Source organism: Glycine soja, chromosome 2 (genome assembly GCF_004193775.1).
Source record: "Glycine soja cultivar W05 chromosome 2, ASM419377v2, whole genome shotgun sequence".
In the NCBI taxonomy this organism is placed as follows: domain Eukaryota; kingdom Viridiplantae; phylum Streptophyta; class Magnoliopsida; order Fabales; family Fabaceae; genus Glycine; species Glycine soja.
The window spans coordinates 47,223,609-47,245,270 of NC_041003.1; the positions used below are offsets into that span (position 1 = coordinate 47,223,609).

Consider the following 21,662-nt stretch of genomic DNA (forward strand, 5'->3'; position numbering starts at 1 on the left):
GTGTGTGTGTATTTTTTTAAGAATGAATGAATGTGTTTTTAATAGTTATTTATTTTTAAACTTATAGAAATCAGGGAAGTAGAAAAAATAAAGGTTAGTAACATTTAATAACATAATACATGAAAGGTTTTCTTGGTTTGTGTAGCAAGGCAAAGGTTTTATCTGAAGAATGTCCAAAAGTTATATTCAATTCAATCAAACCTCTGTTACTAAATTTTGAATAAATGAAAAACATTTTTTCTCACATCATCGTCACGCTTGAGCTCCATACGATCGTATTCAACACAACCATCACCTACGTAAATTGGTTGATGGTAAAAAAGATTAAGTAAAATTATGCAACCTCCGTTGGCGTTAAAAATTATTTTCCTTAAGGCATTAAGTGTCAAAAACTATCATTTCATATGATGAAATCATGTCACCATCATAATACACAAGAGTGGATATACTTTGCATGTTTTAAGCAATATGTTGTGGGATTTCACCTCACAGTTGTACTCCAACAATCTCCCTCTCAAGTATGAGTCTCTTTCATATGGTAGTCTCCCCTTTGAACAGAAGCTACGAGTATTCCATGATGGCCATCAGAGCCCACATGCTCTAGATACTTTCATCGCTGCTCCAACCACGGGACACACCGCTTGAACCCACCGTCAAGAAGACTTTCGATACAAGGGATCCACTACTCTGATACCAATTGTTGTGTAATGCAAGGAGAGTAAATATTGGAGAGATTTATACCAATGGGTTATGAGCAACCACATAAGTGAACTTGATATCATACTTTAACCCAAAACCTTAAGGCTCTGGTTTATGGGTCTTGTCTTCACTTATATGATGCTCAACCTTTTCATTAATATTCTTACACGATATGAAACTTCACCTCATACTAGTATTTCAATAGATGCAAATAAAGGTATGTGCATACTTTGCATGTATGCATAAATAGATTCCTATGTTCGAAGATTTGTACCTACGAGATTGCTCATAAAATCTTCTCTGATAGCATTGAAGAACTACGGATTGTACCCATAATCTTAATGAGGATGTTGTTGTGGCATGAATTCATATGATTGAGGAGGTGTTTGTAGTCATTCAGCATACATGTTGGCAACAATTGATGAGCTTTGTTGTGGAAGATGTTGTTCAGTTTCCATCCCTAGAGTTGAGCAAGATGTGTCAGTAACATTTGGATGAGTTGTAAACTGTGTTAGACAAACTTTTGAATTTGGTCAATACTAGTTCATGTAATGACTCATATGTTCAAGATGTCATTGAATATGTTGGTTGAATAACACATATTTACGTCTTTTCTTTCAAATTTCAACCCATTATTGATGATCCTTTATCCAATTTGTGTCATTGAGTCCTCTCATATCAATATGATGGAGTTTGTCAAGATTATGCAATGAATTTGGTATGTCTTGACAAAGTCTAAATTGGAGCATGACCATGTCAGTTTGCCGTCATAGCACCATTAGGAAACAAATTAAAGTGACACAAACACTCCATATTTTAAAATTTTTGAATGCATGTTTTGGTAGAAAATGACTCAAGCCCTCTATAAAGACACCTAATGGAATTGAAAAAATAATTTTGTGTGAATAATTTTAAAAACAATGTAATTAAAGATTGAATAAATAAAACAAAAATAAATGGTTCAACCTCCTTGTTACGCACATTATTGAATCTTAATCTATAGCTTATAACATCACTGTGTGAGATTCCAGAAAATCGTAGCCCTCCGCCACTTCATATAGTGAAATGTAATATGTTAGTGTCAAATACATTATAAAAAATGGTCTTTGATTAAGTGAGAAATTTTTGTTTACTTAATTGCAAATAGATATGACAGTTGGCGCTCAACCCTTGATTGAATAAAAGACATGAGATACCATGCCCAAAATTGTAACAACACTATACATCCTTCCATTTTTTGAATGATAGATAAATTGTCCTACACATTTCTCTGTACTAATGTGGTAAACATGCCAAATCCCAGCTATACCGTCCAGCCCATTCAAGATCTTCTAACATAGGTAAATACATCAAATGAACTTTATTTCCTAACTTTTCTGGCATCAAAACCCCACCAATCAACCTTAAAATGTATGTTCAGCAATGTATTGCTAATTGTAGTTGTGTGGGTTCCACTAGGAGAGTCAACATGTTACCTTTTAACCATTTTAGTTTCAGGATTAATCTCACTAGTGTATTCTTTTAGGGAACAACACCTATATATTATGTGCAAGTTTGTTTCCAAACATAATATGTTGAGTTGGTAACTGGTTTTCCATCAATGCGTAAACCCACTTGAAGAGCAACATTTTACAAAGTGATTGTGCATTCACCAACTGAAAAATCAAATGTGTGTGATTCAAGTCTTCACCTTTCAACCAAAGCAATCACTAAAGTGTTGTTGATTTTAATCAGTTTGAGATTTATAACATTTGAAAACTCAACTTAAACTAACAAAGATTTTGCCTATTGAAAAATATTTGAATTTATTCTCGCATAAATGATAAGAATCTTTCCACACATTTTTTTTTTATCAGCTAACATGTTTCAACACATATGTTCGAGCTCTCCAATGGCCAATGAAAGTATAAATATTTTTTAGCACCCTCTCCCACTTCCTAATTTCATTATGCTTATTTATTGTGTTTTATTCCTAACTTTGGACAACATAATATTATATATATACTTAATGATTTTTATTTTATTTTATATGGGGTGGGGGTAGGAAAGAATTAATGGCTGAAGAACATAATCAAGTTGAAAATAGTATGAAAGTCAACTCAAGGTGAAGAAAGTGATCCATTAACTTCATACAACTACTGTCATGTAATATATCAACTTGACGCTTTTTGCATGAACAGTTTCAGTCACAAATTTTAAAAGAATAAAATTTACCTGAAGTTGTTGTACCTAGAAAAAATTAATGGCTGAAGAACATGATCAAGTTGAAAATATATGGAAGTCAACCAAGCTGAAGAAACTGCTCCATTATACAACTAATGGCTACTGTCATGTAATATCAACTCGACGCTTTACGAACAACAGTTTCAGTTACAATTTTTTTTTCTTGAGAAGCGTTTCAGTCCCAAATTTTAAAAGAATAAAACTTACATGAAGCTGTTGCACCTTGAAAAAATATTATATTTAGTACAAAATCTTTATGTATATTTTTATACTTATACATATATACATATATATATATATATATATATATATATATATATATATATATATATATATATATATATATATATATATATATATATATGTTATCAAACATTATTCACAAAGCAATGACAACTTGTACAAAAAAAATGAAAATGAAAAGTCAAATTAAAGATAGGCTAAAAGATAGCTAGCCAAGCAAAAAATGGATGAATGAAGCACTTCTAATATTAATCATGTACGAGGGTTTCTTGACGCTGTTTAGCTAAGCCTAAAAGCCTCTAACCCTAAAAGGGAAAACAACTACAAAGTCCACGCTCTTTAGTGGGCTGCACATGCTCATCACCACTTTTATATGTAGCGATTAAGTATTTAAATAATAGTAACTATTAATTCAACCATCCCTTCGAAAATGGATTGGCACAACATATTGCATGGTCTCTTATGTGTTGCCCACATGCATGTGTTCAGAAATAATCATTAAGGCATGTGTCAATAGAATGAATTGTTTGCCACACAATTATACAAGTACTTCAATTCTACACACAATATAATACAAGTACATGTATTTTTCAACCTTTTTTCACTCGTGTAAAATATATAATCAACGGTTCACCATTTCCATGCCAAAGTATACACTTGCAGATAGAGTATGATAGCTAGCTACGTATTGTAAATCTCTTCTACTGGTAGAAAATTTGGGTTTCATTCACTCTAAAATTAAAAGTATGAATTTAATGAAAATTTTAAAAAAATAAAATAAAGTGCCATATACTCTAATATGTGAGAAAAGGAAGTATAAAGTTTAACACAAGAGAAGAAAAGAATGTATTATTTACATCTTTAAGAAATGAGAGTGTAATTTACTCAAGATTATAACATGACTAGTTAAATATGAGTTTGAAGTTTTTTTTTTTGTCAATTTACATAAAATTCTCAATAGTTGATATTCTCTTTTATGACCTTTTTCATATATAGATTGATATTCTCTCTTATGACTATCATACTTTTAATCAATTAGAAATGGGTAAAATATGTTTGGAGTTTATGTAAAATTTAAAAAGTATTAATTTTATCTTTTATAATTTTTTTGTATTAATTTGATTCATGTAAAAATAAAATATATATTTTTTGATTCTCGATGGTAATTTTGTTCAACGATTTCCTGATGTAGTTAATAGATTTAATTATTATTTTTATACTTTTTCAAACACACTCCGAAGACTCCAAAACACATTTATGCTTCATCTTCTCTCAATCTCATCTAAAAGTATGAAAAAATCATCTATGAAATGACAAAAAATTATAATTTTTTTTTTTGGGGGGGGGGGAGAATTAGCCGTAAGAAATTGTTTAATTTATTTTGGAGGATTTTAGTTACTAAATTCATTTGTAATCAAATCACACATGTAAGTCTGTTAGTTATGTGAAATTGTTGTCTAACGGAATTATCACTGAAAATAAAAAAAAAACTATTTTACTTTTTATAAGTACCAAATTAATAAAAAAAAATTATGAGAACAAAATTAATATTTTTCAAATTTTACATAAACTCCAACAATATTTTACCTATTAGAAAATTATTGTTGATATAACTTTTAATATAATATTATAAGTTAAAGAACATATCACGATGATTTGTAATTGTGTCACTTATGTAAATAATTATTGGTAATTAAATTTTTAGTCATCAATCTTTCCCAAAAGCTTCGGAAAAAATCCGTTATTTTTGGTAGAGCAAGAGATGGGGAAGCAGGGGAGCAATACCTGATTCTCCAATTACCATGTAGATCTGATGGGTACTATATAATTTCCGGGGATTTTCACTAAAGACGGTCATGACAATTTTTATTTTCATTTTTATAGGCTTTCCATCAACTTCCTCATAAAGGCACCCCGCATTAAAAAAAAAAATTGACTAGTGAATTATGACTTAGGAGTTATCACTTATTACTTATTAGCATGTCATATTTTTCTTTATGCAGGGCCAGAAGATATGAATGTGTATTAACTCGTTAGATTAAAGACTAATTTTATTTTTTATTTGTTATGCGTGATTATTATTTAATTAAGAAAATTTTATATTTAGAGAAAATTAAATGTAATTTTTTCATTAAATAAATTATTTATCTTCATATGACTATAATAAAATTTTATATTATTATGTGAGTTAGCATGTGTGTCACATATTGCACCTTTGCCATTTCATGAGATCATCTAAAATAAAGAAACACACCTCACCTGCAAAAGCGCACTACAAAATTGATAGGGAAGAATCCTTGGAAAAAATTTCTAGGCTTCCTAACCTGTCCCCAAAGCTACTGGCATCAAACTAAAGTGATAAAAAAAATAATTAAAAAGAAAAGCCAGCCTTAGGACAGGAAGCAGTAACCAGAAAGGAATAATAGACATAACCCCAGCAACAAGTAAGCTTTATGATAGCCTATCATCTGCAAGCCATGTGCCAAAAGTATATACAAAAGCAATAAAAAATATGCACTCAACTCCATTCCCCCCCTTTTTTTATCTTTCTTTTACTTTTGCACAGCTTCTATTATTTTCTGATTTAGAGGGTACCCTTACAGCTCTGCACACAGATCATCATGATCAAGCTTATTTCTAGCTAACATGTGGTCTCTCCCTATATGTAAAAAGTTAGCAGTTTCGTGTAACGTTTAAAATAACACCACCAATATTATTTTTATTTAATGTCTAATATTGTTGATCAAGTAAGAATGTATCACTTTCCTTTTTATACTTTATCCAATCCTAATAATAATGTAGCTTACTACTCCACCTACGTGCATTGGCATATATTAATATGGTTGAGGACATCTCGTGGGGAATTTGTGAAGGCTTTTACTTGTGGAACTTAGAAAACAGAAGATGGGTTTCACTGGGGAGTTGGTAAGAAGTGTCTTCTCCAAAAATCGTTCTGATGGGTCTCATGAAAACAAAGTGAGCCTCTATTCTCTATATGCTGCACTTGTTATCTAGTTAGTATCTACAAATTTACAATAGAAAAAGAATGAATGCATAATACAATTGTCTTGGCTCAATTTAAGTTGCAATAATGTTCTTCATTCATTGGTCTTAATTTTTTATTATATCCAAGAGTGTGAGAAGGTTTACATTTACTCGCGCACCCTATTCAACCAACTGAATTAGACTTCCTTAACATTTGTTGGTCTTAATTAGTGTCAGAGAAGAGTCCATTGGTTAGTATTGCATTAACCAGCTTTGAATCATGCCATGCTAATTAACAGGTGAGGCGCAATAGTGCTGAAAATAGAAGATGGTTATCTGTGAGGTCATACTTGTGTGGCGATGAATTCAACTCAGTGCTTGCAGAGAATGATTCAGCTTCAGTTAAGAGCTCTGAAGTCACGGTTTCACAGTCCGTAAATGAGGACTTGTTGAATGATAAAGGAGACACCAGTTGTGAAGAAACTGTGGAGAATGTAACACAGAACAGAACAGATTCAAACTCCAAAAAATCATTGAATGAGGAAGAAGCAGCTATTCTTATTCAATCAGCATTTAGAGGCTTCCTGGTTAGCTCCCCAAGCTTTAATTGCATCATTTTTTCTTATTCATGTAATATATATATATATATCTTAGTCTAAGGAAAGATTGTATTTTAAGTGAAGGGAATAGTTAAAAACATATTCATGTGTTTATCTTAATAGTTGTTTGTACCAAGTTCAAGGAGTGCATGAGATGAGTGAAAATTGCAACACTGAACAGAGAATTGAGGAAAATTAAATGACCATTTATCTACAATGTAAATTTTCACCCTTCCAATTTGATAATTTCTCCCATTTCCATTACTGAACCCTTTTTAAATTTTTAATGAAAAAATGCCAATGGTTACTTTTTAGAATCTTAGCATATAATGGTATGTTATGCTTAATATATGATTCATAGTTTGTTTATTAATCATAGCATATAATCTGGCTTATTAGCATCACTAATATGCTGCACGTTACAGTTGAGGCATCAAAATGGAGAAATCAAATCACAAACTCGAAAAGATGAGTTCAATTTAGCAACAGAAAGTCCAGACAGAAAGTCCATGGGCACATCAATTGAAGTCCAAACCGCAAACTCCACAGAAGTTTTCTCTTTTGAAGGAGAAAAAAAGGGCATTTGCCACCGTATTCAGCACAGGACCAGAACTCAAGCAATAAAACAAAAGGTACAACAGAAGACAATGATGCACTGTGAAGTACTAGCACTCCATGATTTTGTTTAAAAGAGAAAAAAAATTAAAATTGAGATATGCTCAAGAGAATAATAAATTCAGAAGAAAAGGACAAAGAAATTAGACAGAAGTACCATTTAAGACATCTTCCAGAACATATTTTAAAATTTCAGATGATTAACTAAAAGAGTGATTAATATTTAATCAAAAATTTCTTCTCAAAAAAAGAAAAACAAGAACCAGAAGAGTGATAAGAAGGGTGTAAAGAAGATCAACATGTTAACTTAATAAATAATCTTTTTAGGTTAATTTGTTCCACATTATAAATGTGTCTAGGGTCTAGGCCAACTAAGTCACTAGCTCAATTGGTAGTACCACAAGACTGAGTGTGATATTGATGTTGAAATTTAATCTTCCACCTGGCCACTTTTTTCCCATTTCTTGTTTGCATTCTCCAACATAGCCAAAAGTTAAATATATCAGGATACACCTTAATTGGTAATTCTCACTTCTCAGCAAGGTATTTCTAGTCCGTACAACCAGTTTTCTGGCACACATGGTTTTTTCTTGTTTTTAATTTAAAGTCACAACTAAAGCAAGCAAGGTTCGCTAATTTTATACATAGCACATATTGTTGGAGCATTTCTAAGAGTTTGAACTTTAACTGGTACCCATTAAATTGGCTATAGTTTACAAGTTCAAACCAATCAAAATTCTGTTAAGCTGCATAGTAACATAGACATTTTCAGGAAGATTGGGATGACAGCACAGTAAGTAGCTATGTTTCAAAAATGAGGATGCAGAATAGAATGGAGGCATCAACCAGAAGGGAAAGAGCATTGGCTTATGCTTTCTCACAACAGGTAAACACTAAAGAGTAAATAGTATATATATGCACGGATAAAGTGAACAGTATAAACAAACTTTACACTACCATCCAATTACAAACAATTACGCATGATAAGTTTGTTGATTTTTACGATAATTAACTTAAAGTCATCATAACAATAATTTTTAATTAGTTGACAGTGTAAAATTCTTTACCTGGATGGTACATAGACATTAAATGTAGATAAAGGATACAAGGCTGGTAACAAACACTCCTGATTGTTGCAGCTAAGAATCTGTTCAAAGAGAAGATCTCCAAAATTTGATAGAATGGAGTCAAATATGAGTTGGAGCTGGCTTGAACGATGGATGGCAACACGCCTTCCTGAGACCTCATCAGTTGAAAGCCATGCCATGAAGCAGTATGACCCTTCTAATGGTAGTCACAAATTCACAATCATGACAAGATTTTTGGATGCTGCTGGGGAAGAAAAGGAGAGCTGCGGGTCAAATGAAGTGCCCCTTCATTTTGATAACTATTCCATCAATTCACGAGAAGAAAAATTTAGCTTCAAACCACATACACCAAAGACCAACTTCAAAGCTAGGAGAACTGTTTCAAGGAGGAAAACAGTGCCAAGTTATCAATTCCATGAAGAGCAGCCAAAGGTCAGAACTCAGAATCTCTTCATTAGTTCACATGCCATCCAAGCCAAGCATAACATATTCATGATCATGTCTCAGTGATTTTACACGAGTAAACAAACTACTATTTTAGCCTCTGTTGTTAATTTGTTATATTAGTTCCTGAAACATATGTTTATTGACTAAAATGACAGTAACCTAGTAAGTTTAGAGACTTGGATATAACAAATACAAATTTCATGAACTTATCCGCAATTTTCTTAATTTTAGAGACTAATGTGATAGTTCTTTACGTTTTTAAGGACGAAAATAATGATTTACTTTTTTATATTATATAATGTCATGATCACGAAAGATATGATTAGAATGCATGAACATGTTGCTTGTGTATCTCTACCATCTTCTAAATATAGATTTCTTATGCTTCCACAGGTAAGCAAGAGAGATGGTTCAGGCAATGCTAGCAAGGATATTAAGCAAAAACAAAAGCAAGTGGGAAACAGGGATGAAATTACATTAAGCACCTCGAAAGCTTCTAATGTGTAACTTGTAACCAAATAAAGTCAAATTATGTGTCTAGTATTGAGATGTAATGGTTGGATTCTCTAGTAGATTGTTGATTCCATAAATCATATGTGTACATTGTACATAATATCAAGTGCAAGATTGAGATGGTTGTTCTGATGATTTGCTTTCCAAAAATTCATTCATTATTAAGCAGAACCAATACAGTGCTGATTTTTTGGCCAACCTGATGGAGTAAAAAAATCTTTAAAAAACTAAAAACAAAAAAATAAGATTTTTTTAAATGGATTAAATTGTTATTTAAGCCTAATGAATATAATTGTACGTATGGCAACTAAGTATTTATTTAATTTAGAAGCATCATATATTATATTAACTTCATTTTTGAAAATTACTCCTGAATAATACAAGAACCATGCGAACCTGCTTTATTCAGTATAACTTAGACCAACTTAATCATTTTTTCGGTTTTTCCAATCACTCAATTTTTTACAATATAAAACGTTAAAAATAATAATCATAATTCAAAATGAAAATCATATGTCTATAAAAACATAGTTAATGTTAATGGCCAGTGAGGATGTAGACAAGTTGAGTATAACTCAAGTTTTTCTTGAAAAAAATTATATTTCTTTATGCTTAAGTTTAAATCACTAGAAGAAAATGTTAAAGACTATGAATTTGTGAAACGGCACATAGAAACAATTACCCTTGAATTCCTCGTATACTTATCTCTTACAATTATTCTTTTCATTTTTAAATTCTAAAATAAATTTTAATATTTTATTTTAAAAAATAATTTTATAACACAATATAGATATTTATAACAAAATCTAAAATACAAATTCAAGAATAATCATTTAATACAATTTTTAATTATGATATAATTTAATATAATTTTAATTATATAAAATAAACATTTATCCTTATACTTATACTAATCTCTTACAAATTAAAAATTTACACTCACCTCCTTTTTTATTTTTCTTGAAAGCCTTATTCCCAAACATACTAAGTTCCACATTTTTCTTTTCATTTATTTTTTTTATATCTATAAATATTAGTTTTTAATTTGTTAATTTTTATAAATAAAAAATTCGAACACAGTTCCTTTCTTTTTCCTAAACCACCGAGCCTTATAAACCCTTATCCGTTTGTTGTTAGTCTATTTAATTTCAAGTGGTAAGCATTTTCTATAGGCATGCCGTCTAAAATATAAATAAAATAGTTGTATTTTATTATGATAATATAATTCATGAATTGGTTTCTTTTGGAATGAGAATATTGGTACAGCAGTAATGTTAAAAAAAATATTTTATAAATTCATTCTATAAATAAATGCATATTTTTTTTCCAGTTTGCTATCTAATTTTTTTATATTTATTTTACTACTTATATTTATAAATTTTTACTTTTAATATTATTAATCTTGATCCATTAAGTTAAATAATGACACGACAAGGATATCAGCTTATCGGTTAAGCGATAATACAATGAATTAACAGAATATTAAGTTAGTTAGCGAACTTAAACTAATATCATGTATTAAAGGTAAAAGTTTGAGATGTCGGATAAAATGAAAAAATAAATAAATAACAAACTAAAAAAAATATTATAAATATGAAAATTATATTTAAGTCATAAAAAAATATTTTTTTTTAAAGAATAAATCATGTTTTTTAAATTAGCCGGCGTTTATTTTTCTACTGGATAAACTCCCAATCAAAATGGACACTTTGGACTTTTCACTTCCCTCACCAGTGTTTGAGTCCTGGGAAAGATTTTCTCCCTGTCTTTGCTTTCCCTATGTTCTCTTTGTCCCAGCAGCAGCAACAGATGATCAACTCCAATTTTCGCGAACCCTAAACCAAAATGGCACTTTTCTTTGTTCTGTTTCTATTAGCCTCTTCATTGACTCAAGGGTATGCTCAATTTCAACTCAAAAACGAAGCTTTTATATCCCTGTTGATTACCCAAAATGGCCTTGACTTTATGAAGGAGTTGCTGGTGAACAAGGCGATTTCCTCACTGGCCTCACTTGGATTGCCGAATATTGAAAAGACTGTGAAAATCCCAGTAGTGGGTAGTGTCTACATGGTGCTCTCTAACATCTCAAGTTATCATATTGATGTTCCTTCCTCGCATGTCAAGCCAGGGGAGACTGGAATTTCCATAATAGCTTCTGGGGTTACTTGTAATTTGAGCATCAATTGGTATTACTCTTATAGTACATGGTTTGTGCCTGTTAAGACATCTGACAGAGATAGGGCAGAAGTTCAGGCATGAAATTGATCCTTTATTTTTTTTTTATTTGTTCAGGACGTTTTTATTTATAAGATTTAAATTTAAAATAGGGATGATTCTTTTTATAAAAACCTAATTTATAACATTCCTTCAATTAATCATTTTTAGACTAAAAATATTTTTTATTAAAAGACCAAGAAAAAAGAAATGTATCAACAAATCATTAAAAAAAAAGAAAAATATTAATAACAATGATAATTTTAAAAAAATTATAAATTTAAGATAAATTTATTTTATCAACTAAATTAATTATTTTTCTTTACTTTAATAAATTAGATAATTCAATTTTATATACATGAATATGGAAAGGACTATATGTACAGAGAATTTAATTAGAATGTATTTTAAAAGTTATTACCCGATTTTCATGTCTTTTAATGTTTACGTTTAAAGTTATTACCTACAAAATTAAGAAATATGAAACTAAAAATTCTTATATTTAAACTAAAATGATTTTATTTAATACCTTTATTTTTTAAACTTGTACTAGTGGTAGGTATTAAATAATAATATATTTGAGAAAAAAACACATTAATTAGACTTTGAAATTCTAAAACAACAAATATTGTGGAGAAAAAATAAAAAGTTAAAACATTAAAAAATATGAAAAAAGGTAGTATTTTATACCATTTCAATTATAGATTGTTATAGTGATTTTATTGATTTCTATTATAATTAATTTAAAAGTCATAATCAAGATGATTTCTCATGAGTTGACAATGACATGCATTAAAATTAAATTCAGATGTATGTGTGTGTGCAGAATTATGTTTAGTTAAGTTGCAAATTTGTGTTGTTAGTTGTTGTTTGAAACATAATCTCTTTATGGGGGAGGGCTAGTTTCTTTGGTTCACTTGTTGCTTGTTGTTTCATTGGAATTTTAAGAGGTGTTTGTTGTAAATGGGATTGTTAATAAGTGATAACTAGTTTTCTGGTATGCTTTGTGATTTGAAGGATACTATGTCATTGTCAGTTGTGGGTTTTGGTATATCTAACAATGTTAACTTGTTTAATTATAAACCTCACTATGGCATTTATATGTGGTATTCTTGTTTTACTTATTTTATGGAATGTAAATACTCTTATTTTGATATATGATTATTCTTGTCTGCATGGGATCAAAATGATATCTTCTTTTTTTAATTATTATTTCTCTTTCTGTCTGTTCATCTTCTTCACGACTGTAATCAGAAAGGAATTTGATTAGTGCTCCTGCTGGAAAGGTTGTAGGCATGGAAGTAGCACTTACATTGGGTTTGGAGAACCAGGAAGAGTCTTTGAAGCTGAAACTCAAGGACTGTGGGTCTAATGTTAAAGATATTTCAATAAAATTGGATGGAGGTGCATCTTGGCTTTATCAAGGGTATGGAAATATCCGTATTAGATTCTCATGAAGGATCATTGAGAAAGAGGATATTGAGAAGACCACCTTTTGGAAACTTGCTGAGTATCATAATTTTATTGAAAGCCCTATATAGTCCACACAACATCTCCGCTCTTCATCCTTTTTTCTTAACTAAAAATTGTACAAGAAATACCCAAATCATGACATGAACTGGAATTTATCTTTATCTTCTCCTCCAGTTGTGGAGATTTCAAAATCAGAAAGCAGGTGCCAACATATTTGCATACATGACAATTGATGTTTTGGAAGAAGATGAAGTAATACCAATGGCATGCATATCATTGGTAAGATCATTAGTATTTAAATTAACTACATTTATTATTATAGTTTATTTATGTGTATGTTTTATTCATCACCATTCTGAATATTACTTGGTGTACTAGATATTATTTTATGATAAATTCTACGGGCTGGTGTGGATGTAAAATGGAGTTCAGCAAGCTTAATTGTACAACTTTGAGAAGCTCTCTTTCATACTCTCTTTTTTCTATAAGGAAGCTAATCCATATCAGTCTTTGTTAGTACTGTCATTTATCTTAAAAAAATACTTGGCTAATCAATCTTCCAGTCCAGTGGATTGGCTTGTTGGTCAAGTGGTCAACAGTCCTTGCTAGGATAGTAGGTTGTTTTGGCTGCAGACTATTTGTGTTTGCCCTGTATGTCAGACTCGTGAATATTTATCAGTTTAAGGGATTGCTATCAATGATTGCTTCAACTCAATAATATATTTTTGAGTATTCAACTACAATGATTGCTTGGTAAGAAATAGGCAAATTTTGGTTTCCTCTACCTTACACTAGCATCAGGAAAAGCTGAGTTTAAAGAACCAATCATTTTAGCAGTTTAGTTTTGTAGTGATGTTGCAACTGATTGTTATTCAAATGAATTACTGAAGTTTGTCACGATTAGTGTTAGTAAGGTGCTACTTTGTTTTTGTATATTTGTGCAAGGTATATTTTATCCAGATACTATGTGTATCTACTCAACCACTGGTGGATAGGGGGAACATAATTGAAGAATAGTCAGCTTAAAAATAATTAAAGCTAACATTGTGTGGTAGACTATGTTAGAATATTAGGAAACTCATTGTGTTGGGAATCTTATGATGTAAGTATTGATGAATTATTAAGTATAAATAGGTATTGGTGCTTGCTTTGCATCACGTATGACATAACATGCCTATATTTTCATCAGATGCCAATTATTCAGAATCTCTTACTCTCCTTTTCCTTCTAACCCCCATAATCTAAAATTGGCATTGGAGCAGTGCCACCCTCCATGACCAAATCCTGCCACTAACAGAGCTGCCGAATTCCCAAAATTTATCAGATCATGTATTGCCCCTGTTTGTTGTTGTAATGTATTGCTCCTTTACAATGAATGACTGCTATTGTTATATTGCATCCTGTTTACACAGGTAATTCAAGGTACTGGCCTGGTCAAAATCAAAGGAAACAACTTCGTAGGTTCTATCAGATTGAATGACTTTCAAATGTCATCGAAATGGAGCAACATTGGAAATCTGCGGATGTACCTCATTCAGGTGTCTTTCTGTTTCATGTTTGTACAAGAAGCGTGATAAAAAATACTAAAATTTTAATTCTAAAGTTTCTCACGAATGATGGCTGTTCTCTTTTCCTACTGCAGCCAGTTGTGTGGACACTTATTGAAACCATCTTCTTGCCATATGCAAATGCACGCCTCAGTAGGGGGTTACCTTTGCCCATCATTCATGGTTTCATCTTACAAAACGCAGAGATAATCTTGTCAACTTCAGGACTTGCAGTTTGCAGTGATGTAGCTTTTGCAGATTCAAACAAGCGTTTTCTTCAATTAAACTGAGTACATAAAAAGAGTGTATGGTTATTGATCATGGAATGTAAATAGTTCAAATCAGAAATCAAGATGATGCATCTACTTGTGCATTCTTATTTCATTTGTTAATTGCTACTTGCTAGGAAATTGGGCAACCATCTGTACAAACTTTGATTCAAATACTTGCACCGCCAGTTATCATGTAAGAAGTAGAGGTTTATCAAACCTTACAAAAGAGCATGTGCACATTTGGATTAGAGTTAGTATTTGAATAAATTTGATGTTACAAACTTGGTTTTGATTATGACTGAGTAGATTAAAATCATTCTAGAAAGCACAAAATTTAAAGAAAAAATCATAATACACCATATTATTGCAACATTAATATGGGTCCATAAAAGAAGGAGGCAGGCATCTCCGATGGCAAAGTGAAGGTTCTTATGTAACAAAAAAAAAAGTGAAGGTCTTATTACACTCTTTGGTAAAGTGGAATGGAAGTGAATTGATGAATATAGAGCGTAAAAGTGTAACTCTTTTTTTTTATTATTGTTTACTTCACTTGTTTTCGGCTCCCTTTACTATAGGAATATATAAGGAGTTTAACATATATGTAAAATAATTTTACATCGTTATTTAATTATAAATTATTATTTAAATTATTTTAATATAATTATTTTAAAAATTAACAAATTTATTTTATATTAAAAATTTTAATTGAATTATGTGTAAAAAAATTATATTATAAGTACAAAATCCTTCTTCTCTTAAGAATTTTAATAACTTTTATTGTAATGATATAATCATTTAATAACTTAAAATAGATTTAGCATACTATGTTGCAAAATAATTTTAATCATAGGAACTAGTTACTTATATAAGAACTAATTCTTCTATTTAAAAGCCGTATCAAACTCCTTCATCGGTAATTTCTTACAACATTGTGCAACAGTATTAATTATCTATTTAAAAAAATTATTTATTTCTAAAATAAAAAGCTAAAAGAAAGTAATAACCATATATAAAAAAAGTAATAGAATATGTAACTTGACCTTTAAACAATATCACTATTCATAAATTATAATAATAACTATATCAAGTTATTCCAGAAGAAAAATCATATCAAATTATCAACTTTATCTCAACTCAAAAAGATTAAGAGCATCTTATGTTCACCAAGGAAACATCTATCTGACGGGAGAATCCTATTTAATTTTCTCTCTATGCAAAAGTAGTACTAAATAAATACATTGTCAAAATTTGAAAATGAATACAAAAAATGTTCTTCAGAAGTTAAACGACAGTGTTTTGCAAGTTAACCTTATCCTCCAATTCCATCAAAAACGTACACAAGGTTCAGGCAGACACCAACGTTGTTAAAACCCAGATTAAACCCTCCATTTTCTCTCCCTCTCTTTCTATCTCTCTCTGCTCCAATTCACAGATAACAATGCAAATTTCTCTTAGCAATTTAGCTTTCAAGACCCCTCAACTCTTCCCAATTCAGCACCCCATTTTCCCTCCAAAGGCACCACTGTACCACCACCAAGTTTCAACGCAGAGCCATGTCAACAATGTCCTGAAAGGGTCGTCGGGGTATTTGTCAGAAATCAGCAAAGCGATTGATCACGAAGAACAGTACCGGTTAGCCCGGTCGCAGGTTAACCGGAAAGTTTTGGACTTGGAAGGTTATTCCATAGAGGGTCTTTCAGTTGGAGGCCAAGAGACATGTATCATAATCCCTGAGTTCAAGTGCACTTTTGACATTGGGAGGTGCCCTAGTAGGGCTATTCAACAAAACTTCCTTTTTATTACTCATGCTCATCTTGATCACATTGTAAGGTTCTCCACTTTTGTCACCAATAACGTTTTCTGTGTTGGTGTTTTTGTTTTGTTTTGTTTTGGATTAGTAAATGAGAAAAAAAGTTATGCGCTATGGAAAAAGCTTTACATATTCATTCAATCACAACTCATATTGTATGATAAGTTTGTTGAATTTAAAATAATTATCTTAAAATAATTTAAACGGTGATTTGTGATTGAATGATTGTGTAAAATTGGTTTACACTGGCAGTGCATAGACATTAAACTCAAAGTCAATTCATAGTTGATTGACATGGCCTGAAGGCTGTTTGGTATGAAAAAAAAGAGTCTTGTTTTTGTTTTCTGTTTTAAGTATATATAGGAAATAATGAAAACAAATTAATAAAAAGCTATTTTCGCTGTTTCTTACAGTAACTTTTGAAAAGAGAAAATAAAGTCAAGACACTGACATTTTTTTGTAATTAGGTGTGAAAGTAGAAAGTGAAAGCAGAAAATGAAAATAGAAAATGTTTTCTCAAACCAAACAGCACCTTAAGTTTTTTATGTTAGAACTTAGGCCTATTTGTGAGGGATAACTTAGATGGCATACATAGGCATGTTGAATGCCAATTCAATGTGAGAGGAGGTTTGGGTTTAAGATGCATTGGAAAACGGGATTTTACTAAGCCAGACACACTCTAAAATCAACTTACGTAATCTAATGCTGGCCTTTCTTTTTGGGAGGCATCAAATACCTGTGAATGTGCTTTTGCATCCTAGTAATGTGTTTGTAAGTTATACGCATTCTGTGTATCCTGTAAATTAGATGTTAAGTTAAATTAGCCTAAGGGTGTGATGATTTTGAATGATTTAGGGAGGGCTGCCAATGTATGTAGCTAGCCGTGGTTTGTTCAATTTGAAACCTCCCACTGTGTTTGTACCTCCTTGCATCAAAGAGGATGTTGAGAAGCTGCTTGATATTCACAGAACAATGGGCCAAGTTGAATTGAACGCTGAAGTGGTCGCTTTGGATGTGGGTATGTGTCATTTGTATATCTTTGATGATCAGGATATATCTTCAAGGAAATGATGTGTGAAGCTTCATTTCAGGGGAGACGTATGAGATACGGAATAACCTTGTTGTCCGACCATTCAGAACACAACATGTTATACCCAGCCAGGTATCTTTTGATCAGCATTCTGTAGCCCTTGTCTTTTAAATGAAGGGTAAATTAAATTATATCAGTGTTAGTAGTTACCTCATTCCTTGTACAAAAACTTGTCCAAAAAATTAACTGGTTTCAGCTTACCATACTTTTGTTGCCATCTATAGTATTGTCTTCTGTTTCTAGATATTTTCAGTATGAATTCTTTTGAAGAAATGCCATCTGGCCATTCCCATGCTTTGTTTGCTGAAAACACATACTTATTTTATGCAGGGTTATGTAGTCTACTCAATCAGGAAGAAGTTGAGGAAACAGTATGCCCACCTGAATGGGAAACAAATTGAGAAATTGAAAAAGTCAGGCATTGAGGTCTGTAATATCTGTAACTCAATTCTGATTTATATCTTCTTTGATCTTTACCTTTAATGAACTCTCCTTTCTAGATTACAGACATGATATTGTCGCCTGAGGTGGCCTTCACTGGTGATACAACATCAGATTTTATGCTTGACCCATGTAATGCTGATGCATTGAGAGCAAAAATTCTTATAACTGAGGTATGGTACAATATTTTAATGAAATGGGTACAATTATTTCATCTCCCAAGTTCAGCGGACTTTGAGAATTGACAGCATGATCAGCTGAAATCCTTAGAAATAGAGAATAGCTATAGAGGTTCAGATCTCAAGTATGGGACAATGTCTTAAAATATATATATGCAAGAAGTTTAGCATAAAATTATAAAAACTGCCTTCAAGTGTATTTCATTCCATGAATTAAATGGACCTTTAATTCAACCGTTCCTTAACTTGTTCTTTAAGATGATCATGTTTACAACTTGAGATATTATAATGGGAATTTTCAGTTAATTCTTTTGTGCTTGGTTAGAATGAAATTGGAAGGAATGAAAACAAATAGTGAAAAGGATGAGATTATAATTTTTTATGGTTTTCAGTTTATGAATTGAGGTGGTTTCTTCCTTCCTGCTTGCCATCCTTTCCTCTCATATATATATATATATATATATATATATATATATATATATATATATATATATATTCAAGAAAGCAATTTTTGCTTGCCTATGCAAATGTGAAGATGAGAGAATGGGTAGAGGCTACAACTAAAACTTCTTGAAGATATTATTACCATTCTTTGTAGTGTGCGCTGACTTCTTTATTGCTATCTTAACTTTATCTTTGTTGTTTGATCGCTTTTCTTGTTGAAACTCTCTTAATAGGCAACTTTCCTAGATGATTCATTCAGCATTGATCATGCTCGGCAACATGGTCATACACATTTATTTGAGGTATATGACATGTTTCATCCTTTCATGGCTACTTTATAGTTAGCTTGACAAAATCAAATATGCTCAAAGGTCAACTTTTGCAGCTTTGTGCTTGTCCTTCCTCTTTTGTGTTACTGTTTTTTTTGTAAGACTGATGCAGTGTTCATGTTTATCATAATCTTTTTATCATCAACAGCTTTTTTGTGGCCAAATGTTACAGAATAGTTCCACCAAGTACATAACTGATTACACGCATATGCCATGTTGCATTTATGATTCAATCTCATGCCATTTCAAAATGAAAATCTAGAGTCTCTATGGCTCTACCTTCTCAGTCAAATTCACTCCACTTATTCTTGTATTTGACTGATTCTCAGAATGATGACTCTACCGCATATTATATTGAAGAGTTCCTGATTAGTAAGCTTTGTTAATTATGTAGATCATTGCAAATGCACAGTGGATTCGCAACAAAGCAGTTCTGTTGACTCATTTTTCACCAAGATATACTATAGAGGTAATGTTATAGTTTTCCTTTTAGTTTTTTGAACCTGCAAGTTGCATTACCCAAGGGTTCATATTTTCATGAATTCCAATTAGAAGCAAAACTCCAAGATTTGTGAATTGTCTTGACCTTCCACTTGGAGGAACATATATGCATTTTATAATAAAGCCAAATTTAGTTGCAACTCCCTAAGTGTTTTTGTTGGTGTTGTTCAATCAGAATTGAAGTTTTACCTTGATAATTTGCATAATAAACATCTGCGTTGAAGGACATCACAGATTATTGAAATGAAATTCCAATTCTGATCAGACAACACCACCAAAATCTCTTAAGAAATCACATCTAAGTTTTGTTCTTGTAGTAATGTTAAGAAATTTGTGCCTCTTTCATAAGTCAGTGAATAAAATAGGCATTTACAATTTTTTATCCTCAGGATATTCGTCAAGCTGCATCAAAATTGCAGTCCAGGTTGTCTGCTAAAGTGGTTCCTCTCACAGAAGGCTTCAAATCTATGTACTCTTAAGTGTTAAAAAAATGTCACTAGTTGTATCTCCGTTTCATTTTTTTTTATGCATTGTATCTCCGTTTCATAGTTTCTTGTAAATTAGGTATATTTGTTTTCAGTTTTTTTTTTATTAATTAACTTGTAAGCTTTCCATACATTACTAAGAAACGAAGTAGCACGAATGAGTAGTCAGTACCCTTATGTAACTTACAATTTAGTAAAGCCTTAAAAATTATGTTTCGCCCAACATTAAAATCTGCTTCATATGTATATGGCTATAAAGCATTGGTTTAATTGAGTGTTTTTGGACTAATAATAAGTTTGATTTGGATATCTAAATTGTCTTTGATTAACTCATTAAAGTGATGATTTAGTTCGGTCCCTGTTAAAATATTAATTTTTATTTTTAACTAACACCTAAAATTACTTATTATTCACACAAATTATTTTATTCATATTTATTTTAGAGAAACCATTTTTGTGTTTGTGATAAATCCAAACTCGACTTACGCAATTAAAGTGTGTATGGAGAAAGTTATCATAATCTCTTCCCTTTGAAAAAAGGGAAGTCATAATCATGTCTTCGTTACTTTCCAATCATCTAGGCTTATATTTCAGAAGTTATTTTACTCTATTAAAAAAAGATTGATATTCATTTTACACGGTGAGAATTAAATATGTATTTTTTATTAAATAAATTATTTTTACTTTCAAGTTTGATACTTGTTAATTTAATATGTAAAATTAGAATGTAGGTAAAGTTAATTACATAGTTTTGAACTAAATTTGGAAATTAATATCCAAAATTTAGAAAAGCTCGACTGCTCTTGGTCCACTGCATTAATTTCATTCATATTTTTTATAGTTTTTTTTATAAAAAAAAAAACATTTTTTTATTTTATTTTTTATGAAACTGTAAAATTAGTTTGACTATGATTTATGTTAAAAAGCGCTTTTGAACCCTGTCGATTCCACTGCAATAATTCCATCATTTATATATGTATGAAATCATAACTTATTTTTTGGTGAGTATTTGTAAAATTAATTTTAAATAAAAATAATTTAGTAACACTAATTTTGAAGTTATATAATTTATGTTTGAATATATTTTATAAATAAGTTAATGACAAATTCAGTATAGCTTTTTTATTTAACAAAAAACTATTTAAAGTTATTTTAATATAAAATTCGTTTTAGAATTAAAAGTAATACTCAACTTATAATCAAACAAGTGAATATGCGCTAAAAATCGTAATTCCGGAAAATTCAATTTTCAACCTAACAAGCACTTTCAAAATTCATATTGAAGAAAATCATCATAATTTGACAAAAATGTTTTTATTTATCTATATAAGCTGCGCCAAACTCGTGTAGACATCCGCATCTAATCTAAGGAGTCATTTTTGTGGGCCAAAGGCACCGAACTTGACCCCTCAATGAACAGATAATTGACTATGATATGCCAAAAAACAACACCACATCACAAATG

General features: G+C 30.8%; 4 protein-coding genes across 5 annotated transcripts; all 4 read left to right on the forward strand.

Moving 5' to 3' along the window:
- The first annotated feature begins 5,958 nt into the window (after positions 1-5,958).
- On the forward strand, positions 5,959-9,547 carry LOC114399959 (protein IQ-DOMAIN 1). Its single transcript, XM_028362189.1, has 6 exons — positions 5,959-6,141; positions 6,450-6,737; positions 7,175-7,381; positions 8,137-8,250; positions 8,504-8,884; positions 9,293-9,547. Exons 1-6 carry the CDS (start codon positions 6,070-6,072, stop codon positions 9,404-9,406), a joined length of 1,176 nt encoding a protein of 391 aa, XP_028217990.1. The 5' UTR covers positions 5,959-6,069; the 3' UTR covers positions 9,407-9,547.
- Positions 9,548-11,087: 1,540 nt separating this feature from the next.
- On the forward strand, positions 11,088-11,697 carry LOC114399969 (putative BPI/LBP family protein At1g04970). Its single transcript, XM_028362200.1, has one exon. It carries the CDS (start codon positions 11,258-11,260, stop codon positions 11,669-11,671), a length of 414 nt encoding a protein of 137 aa, XP_028218001.1. The 5' UTR covers positions 11,088-11,257; the 3' UTR covers positions 11,672-11,697.
- A 1,237-nt stretch (positions 11,698-12,934) lies between these two features.
- Positions 12,935-15,134, forward strand: LOC114399978 (putative BPI/LBP family protein At1g04970). Of its 2 annotated transcripts, none has more exons than XM_028362212.1 (3): positions 12,935-13,378; positions 14,512-14,637; positions 14,742-15,134. In XM_028362212.1, the coding sequence occupies exons 1-3, from the start codon at positions 13,322-13,324 to the stop codon at positions 14,934-14,936; spliced, it is 378 nt and encodes a 125-aa protein (XP_028218013.1). In that variant the 5' UTR covers positions 12,935-13,321; the 3' UTR covers positions 14,937-15,134. The 2 variants fall into 2 exon arrangements, 1 of the variants encoding a protein (XP_028218013.1); XR_003663880.1 differs by lacking the exon at positions 12,935-13,378 and adding an exon at positions 14,270-14,428.
- A 1,069-nt stretch (positions 15,135-16,203) lies between these two features.
- LOC114399986 (tRNase Z TRZ2, chloroplastic-like) lies at positions 16,204-20,439 on the forward strand. Its single transcript, XM_028362228.1, has 8 exons — positions 16,204-16,743; positions 17,584-17,746; positions 17,820-17,890; positions 18,149-18,244; positions 18,319-18,432; positions 19,116-19,184; positions 19,606-19,680; positions 20,102-20,439. The coding sequence occupies exons 1-8, from the start codon at positions 16,357-16,359 to the stop codon at positions 20,189-20,191; spliced, it is 1,065 nt and encodes a 354-aa protein (XP_028218029.1). The 5' UTR covers positions 16,204-16,356; the 3' UTR covers positions 20,192-20,439.
- Positions 20,440-21,662: the final 1,223 nt, after the last annotated feature.

Excerpts from the sequence above, each read along its gene's own strand:
- LOC114399986 (XM_028362228.1), top strand. The coding sequence starts at position 16,357 with ATGCAAATTTCTCTTAGCAATTTAGCTTTCAAGACCCCTCAACTCTTC. Across the intron at positions 16,744-17,583 it reads ATGCTCATCTTGATCACATT|GGAGGGCTGCCAATGTATGT; the intron begins GTAAGGTTCTCC and ends TGAATGATTTAG. Across the intron at positions 19,185-19,605 it reads GTCATACACATTTATTTGAG|ATCATTGCAAATGCACAGTG; the intron begins GTATATGACATG and ends TTAATTATGTAG.
- LOC114399978 (XM_028362212.1), top strand. The coding sequence starts at position 13,322 with ATGACAATTGATGTTTTGGAAGAAGATGAAGTAATACCAATGGCATGC. Across the intron at positions 13,379-14,511 it reads CAATGGCATGCATATCATTG|GTAATTCAAGGTACTGGCCT; the intron begins GTAAGATCATTA and ends CTGTTTACACAG. Across the intron at positions 14,638-14,741 it reads TGCGGATGTACCTCATTCAG|CCAGTTGTGTGGACACTTAT; the intron begins GTGTCTTTCTGT and ends TTCCTACTGCAG.
- LOC114399959 (XM_028362189.1), top strand. The coding sequence starts at position 6,070 with ATGGGTTTCACTGGGGAGTTGGTAAGAAGTGTCTTCTCCAAAAATCGT. Across the intron at positions 6,142-6,449 it reads ATGGGTCTCATGAAAACAAA|GTGAGGCGCAATAGTGCTGA; the intron begins GTGAGCCTCTAT and ends GCTAATTAACAG. Across the intron at positions 8,885-9,292 it reads TCCATGAAGAGCAGCCAAAG|GTAAGCAAGAGAGATGGTTC; the intron begins GTCAGAACTCAG and ends ATGCTTCCACAG.
- LOC114399969 (XM_028362200.1), top strand. The coding sequence starts at position 11,258 with ATGGCACTTTTCTTTGTTCTGTTTCTATTAGCCTCTTCATTGACTCAA.